General features: G+C 27.9%; 1 protein-coding gene across 1 annotated transcript; it reads left to right on the top strand.

The window, feature by feature from the left end:
• Nucleotides 1-2,213: 2,213 nt before the first annotated feature.
• On the top strand, nt 2,214-4,236 carry LOC131611334 (psbP-like protein 1, chloroplastic). The gene is made up of 8 exons (XM_058883379.1): nt 2,214-2,396; nt 2,477-2,561; nt 2,991-3,071; nt 3,170-3,246; nt 3,395-3,517; nt 3,604-3,675; nt 3,858-3,954; nt 4,031-4,236. Exons 1-8 carry the CDS (start codon nt 2,334-2,336, stop codon nt 4,138-4,140), a joined length of 708 nt encoding a protein of 235 aa, XP_058739362.1. The 5' UTR covers nt 2,214-2,333; the 3' UTR covers nt 4,141-4,236.
• The last annotated feature ends 2,385 nt before the right edge of the window (nt 4,237-6,621 follow it).

Genomic DNA, 6,621 nt, shown 5'->3' on the forward strand with positions numbered 1-6,621 from the left:
GACTCATGATATATTCTTACTTAAAATAGTTTTATTCTATTTTTGGTAATTAATAATTTTGATTTTAATATATTATAATTTAATCTTTTTCTCATAAAATAAATGTAATCTCTCTTAATTTTGTAACAATTAAATCACACTTCAATTTTATAAAAAACTTGATTCTAAATATTTTTATAAAAATCAAATTTCTTAGTAATAAAAAATCTTTTCTTATTTTAAAATATATCAATTATATAGTGAATTTAAGTAAATAAAATATAAATTTATTTACATAAAAAATAGAAAATTTTGTTTAAAGTTAAAAAAAATTATATAAAAATAAGTTTTGATATTAATAAATATTAAAAATCATAAATTTTTAAGAAATAATAATAATAATAATAATAATAATAATAATAATAATAATAATAATAATAAGTGAATAGAATATAGTTTTATATTACTATAAAAATTGTGATTTGTTTAAATTTGTTAGTAAGCATTATTTGATGGTAAATAATGTTTGTTACTAAGAAAAAATTGGTATAAAAATTGTGATTTATTTTACAGAAAAAATAATATTATATTCGCTTAATGTAACTAATAAAACTGTTTTATTTTTAAATACAATACAAAATAATTCTCAAAATATGTATAAAAAATACAAAAAAACTAAATAATTAGAACATAATAATTTAGTTGTGGATCAAATAAAATTTTATTTTAAAAAGTAGTGCATTTTTTTAAAATTAAGAATACAAGTTTTTTTAATTAAAAAAAATATAGTTTTATTAAGAAATGATAAAAATAGCATATTTTAAGAAATATTAGTAAAAATCACTTGATTTTTATTAATATTTTTTAAAAATACGTGAATTTTTATATTTCTCTGTAAAAAATATAATGTTTCAATAAATAATGTTTACTAACAATTTTAAACAAATCACAATTTTTTTAATAATATAAAACTATATTCTATTCCATTAATCTTATTAATATTTCTTAAATATTTATGATTTATAACATTTATTAATATCAAAACTTATTTTTATATATATATTTTTAATTTTAAACAAATTTTAATATTTTTATGTAAATAAATTTATATTTTATTTACTTAAAATTATATATATAATCGATATATTTAAAAATAAGAAAAGTTTTTATTTTAATCTAGATTTTTTTATGAAATATTTAGAATCACATTTTTTATAAAATTGAAGTTTGATTTAATTGTTACAAAATTAGGAGAGATTATATTTATTTTATGAGAAAAAGAATAAATTATAATTTGTTAAAATCAAAATTATTAATCACCAAAAATAGAATAAAATTATTTTAAGTAAGAATCATGAGTCACTAATTATATATTTTTAACCATTGGATTAAAATAAAATCAAAGGTTATTAATGAGTGTAACTATAAGTGTAACATATTGGTGTAATTTGATCCCTCCTCTCTCTCTATATATATATATATTAACCATCATTTTATTATATATATTTACTATTTGTACTAACATTACGCGACCCGTTCATCCTCTCTCTCTCTCTCTCTATATATATATATATATATATATATATATATATATATATATATATATATATATATATATATATATATATATATATATATATATTAACCATCATTTTATTATATATATTTACTATTTATACTAACATTACGCGACCCGTTTGAACGCACAGATCTCAATATTTTATACATAATATGAATTATAATAGTTTTTTTATTATTTGTAATAAAGTAGAACAGATCCATATGATATATTTATTCATGATTTTTTTAGCAAAACTGCGAGACCTCACACAGATTCTTTAGTAGTTGATAGTAAAAAGTGAAATATATATAGATTAATTTGCAACTTTAATATGGTCAAAAACCTTTTTAAATTATGAGAAAAGGGGATGTGCACTGACAGTGTGTAAATTATTTTTACACATTGTCAACCAATGACAACCATGTATCTTAACAAGTCAGCCTTTAAATTTTAAAATACTGAAATAATTTAACACTTTAAAATAATCTGATTGGATGTCTATATGTAATACTTCTTTACACTTTACACTGATAGTGCACTACCATTAAACTCTTAAATTATTCATAATTTTGTGTATCAATTTGAAAGTGTTATAGTAAAAGAACAATTTGCTACTGAGTTAAAGGTATATTATTGGGACAAATATTAAGGAGAGGAAAGATAGTGGATTGTGGTTGCACTTTTAGGATAATGGATAAGTCAAATTCACAAGAGTGTCCTCCACCACATAGCTACAACAAAACAAGACAATAAGAAAAAAAGTTTCATTTTCTTTGCAAAATCCAAGCCAACAATGGCGTCCCTGCAGAATTCACCTACACTTCACCGAACACTCTTTCACAATTCTTTCCCTCAGGTACTTTCTTTTCCTCTCTCATCCTTTAACTTGGTATAGTTTACTTTTGTTCATTCTTCAATGAAAGGTGTGTGTTGCAGAAACATGGTAGTGGTTTTCGTTCATCTAGAAGAGATGGCATTTCCTTCATTGTCAAAGCTTCACATGAACCTTCACTTTCTCAAGGTTTCTTTTTTTGTCTATTGAGCTTGAATTGATAGACAGTTATTACTATATTGTGTTTATCTGTTTTGTGTCTTGGATACTTAAGATCGAAGATGTGTTCGATGTCTGATTCGTGTCAATGTATACAACAATGTTGCACAATGCATACTAACAAATGTGATTACATTCAATTATATTATTTTCTCAAATTATTACTGGTGTTGACGTGTCTCTGTCTGTGTTAGTGTTTCATAGAGTAGAGAGCCGTGTTTTCTCAAATTATTACTGTTGTTGACGTGTCTCTGTCTATGTTAGTTCTTCATAGAGTAGAGGGCCGTGTTTTCTCATATTATTACTGGTGTTGACGTGTCTGTGTCTATGTTAGGTCTTCGTAGAGTAAGACCGTAGTGCCTTGATTAGTCTTTTTGATCCATTGTGATACATTGACAGATGAACCAGGTAGGCGCCAAATGCTCGCCATTGGAGCTACTGCCCCGTTAGTCTTTTTGTTCGACCAACAATCAATTTCTTGTAAGATTTCATATTAAGCAGTTATTTACCGTCTGCTAGCTTTCTTAAATACCGGTTCCTGACATCCTGAGGATATATATACTCTTGATATGGCTCAGTTGCCGCAGAATCAGGATTTCAACCGGTTGTAGATAGGAAAGACGGATATTCGTTTGTCTACCCTTTTGGATGGCAGGTGAGCATTGTTTTTATATACTGTCAGCATCTTGCCGAAGAGTTTCACCTGCAAATATAGCGAACTTTGATTTCATTTATCGATAAAAAATGCTAAAATGGAAGTTAAGGTTAGCTCCTTTTTTTCTTTTATCATGGGGAGTGGTCAGGAAGTAGTGATTGAAGGTCAAGATAAGGTGTTCAAAGATGTTATTGAACCGTTGGAAAACGTCAGCGTAACTATGATCCCAACTGGAAAACAAGATATTAAAGAATTTGGATCCCCGGAAGAGGTTAGGTCTATATCAGTGTCTGAGTTGCGTTGATTCTAGAAAGAGAAGAAAGATCGCGTTTCACCGTGTTCTTGATTTGTTTGCAGGTTGCAGCAACTCTAATTAAAAAGGTTTTGGCTCCTCCAAACCAGAAAACAAAGATAATTAAAGCAACCGAGGTTCGATCTCTTTTATCAATTCTCCTTGTTTTTGTAGTCATTATTCAATGTTTTAAAAACCGAACCAATCAGTGAACTGGCGAGTCCTTCTGGTCATAGTTCAACTACTTTATGCTACTTTATGTATAAGCACTTATACATAAGCACTTATCATAGCTTGTTCCATCTGTATAACTCTCCAGCGTGATATTGACGGAAAAGTATATTATCAATTTGAGTTCATTGCTCAGGCTCCAAACTTCACTCGTCACGCTCTCAGCGCAGTCTCTATTGGCAATGGTAATGTTTTAGATTCTCATTCTGAAAATTTCAACTGCATGAAGTCATTAGATGAATAATTAACCATTGATTGCAGGTAAGTTTTACACGTTGACGACAGGAGCGAATGAGAGAAGATGGGGGAAGATGAAAGACAGATTGCAGAATATAGTAGATTCCTTCAAACTGTTCAATGTAACAGCTTGAAGAAAATCAAATGTTGTATGTTACTATTAGAGATAATAAACTCTTCATCGGCTAGAATGTTCATTTTTGAGATTTTATCTGATTGCAATTTGTTAATAGCGCTATTCGCCATTCATGGACGGAGTCTTTGTGGTTAGTGATTGTTACTTCAGAATTGCTATTTAGAACAGACATAACTAGACTCAGTAACAGTTAACTATGTCTAAATAGCAATTAGGAGCTGTCTTTACCGCGAAGGTTCCGTTCGTTCATCGATGTTATGGTTGAATTGAATATAACATGTCATACCTTTCTTTCCAAGGTAAATAGAACTCTTTCCAAAAATGGGAAATGAAATGAAAAGTTACTTCATTTGATTGTGATATAATTATAAATTTCATATGCTTCAATCGTGAACCGTCTCAACTATGATCCACTCAACTATGAAGAAGCAGTCAGACATGAAAAGTGGAGAAAGGCTATGGATGTTGAAATAAAAAGCTATTAAGAAGAATGAAACATGGAGTCTTGTCAACCTTCCAACAGGTGCCAAAAAGATTGGAGTCAAGTGGATCTACAAAACCAAGTGCAATGGAAATGGAGAGGTAGAGAAGTATAAGGCTATGTTTCTAGCTAAAGGGGTATTCTCAATAGTATGACATATATTACACTGAAGTCTTTGCTCCTATGACAAGATAGGACACCATAAGAACTGTTCTAACACTCGAAGTATGTAGAAACTGCTAGGCACACCAACTTGATATTAAAAGTGTTCCTGCATGATGAACTAATACAAGTTGTCTATGTTAAAAGTTCCACATATGGATTTAGGCCACAGGAAAGAGAAACACGAGGGAATTATACCTGGCACCCTTACAACTCTATCCGACACCCCTAATTTTTAAAATTTTCAATTTTAACCCTCTTATAATTTATCTTTTTAAAATTTTAAAACATTAAACAAATTACTCTCAAAATCTTCCTAAAATTAATTTAGTGAATCAATTCAATGAACAAAGTTGAATCCTTTCTAATCTCAATTTAATCAATGTGCCTTCGATATCTAAAAAATATGGAGCAGATTCTATTGAGTTGTATAAAACTTTTGCACTAGCAAATTTTCAATTCAAAATCATCACTAAGATCATTGCAAACAAGTTGTTCATCTTAGCTCAGGGGCGGATGTATAGCCCAGCCAGCCCGGGCACGCGCCCGGGCTCAACCCCTCCTTTCGTTGTATACTCCCCCACTTAATAGTAGATTTTTAGACAATACCAGAGGCAAAATTAATAATTTTTAGATAAAATATAGGGCAAAATTAGTAAAAACAGGGGGCAAAATTTTTAGACAAAATCAATGGCAAATTTTTTAGACAAAATCAAGGGCAAAATTAGTAGAAACAGGTTATAAAATTAGTAAAAATAAAGTGTAAATTTTTTGCCCAGACTCCCTAAAATTTCTGGCTCCGCCACTGTCTTAGCTCCTAAAACTGTTTTAGAACACCATAAAAGTTTATTAAGGAAAGATAAATTTATTATTGCAATGAGATTACTTGAGAAGTCATTAATATTATATGCAAGGAATCTTTTAGAGGTAGTATGAATTTGAAGATAAACAAAAAAAAAAATTAATTCTTTAGAAAGACAATATTTTATTAAAGTTCTTGTTCAATTTGACTTTGATAAAAAATTTATTATATAATTCTTATGAATTTACACCAGTCAAATTATCAATCATAATAAATAGAAAAACTGCAAGATTTTTTCTTGTTTTAGAGGAGTGAGATCAGGAGATCCTCCATCTCCATTGCTCTTTTACATTGTTGAAGAGACACCAGATAGACAATCATCTATGTTAATGGATTCATTTAAATTGACATACACACTAATTGGTAAGACAATCATTTATAACCGCATTATTTTTGTAGATGTTCTTATGATATTTTACAAAGCTACTTCAAAAATATTCAAGTCGTTAATCATTCCTTCAAAATTATAATTAGAAATCTGGTCAAAATAATTAAATGTAAGCTTTATAATTATGGTAGAGATACATTTGGATATAAAGAGAGACATATTGCATTTATGTTTGGTCAAATAAATAAATAAGAAACTACATTTATGCTACACAATATTCATACTTTTCGAGTTATTACCATTTATAGTTAAAAAACATAATTTAAAAATATAATTACCCTTAAACCATTATAAAACTAAACAATATTAAAACAGAAAAACATTATATTAAAAAATAACACAAAAGTTATTTTATATATTATTCATAAAAGAATATAATATAAAAACTTAAAATAAAATAAAAAAATAACACATAAAGTTCATCCAGAAAGGTCATTCAAGTCATTTCAACTTACAACCATCATTGTTGACTGCGACTTTACCAAAACACCCTTTTACCGTTTTTCCAGCTTTGCATGCATGCCATTGTTGTCACAACGCACTTAAACCATAAAGCGATAATAATAAACAATAAACAAATAACAAA

This window comes from Vicia villosa, linkage group LG6 (genome assembly GCF_029867415.1).
Source record: "Vicia villosa cultivar HV-30 ecotype Madison, WI linkage group LG6, Vvil1.0, whole genome shotgun sequence".
Classification (NCBI taxonomy): Eukaryota; Viridiplantae; Streptophyta; class Magnoliopsida; order Fabales; family Fabaceae; genus Vicia; species Vicia villosa.

What these genes read in the sequence shown, in the direction of transcription:
- LOC131611334 (XM_058883379.1), top strand. Translation starts at nt 2,334, where the DNA reads ATGGCGTCCCTGCAGAATTCACCTACACTTCACCGAACACTCTTTCAC. An exon ending in TGAACCTTCACTTTCTCAAG is followed by an intron (nt 2,562 to 2,990) that starts GTTTCTTTTTTT and finishes ATACATTGACAG; the next exon opens with ATGAACCAGGTAGGCGCCAA. An exon ending in AGATAATTAAAGCAACCGAG is followed by an intron (nt 3,676 to 3,857) that starts GTTCGATCTCTT and finishes ATAACTCTCCAG; the next exon opens with CGTGATATTGACGGAAAAGT.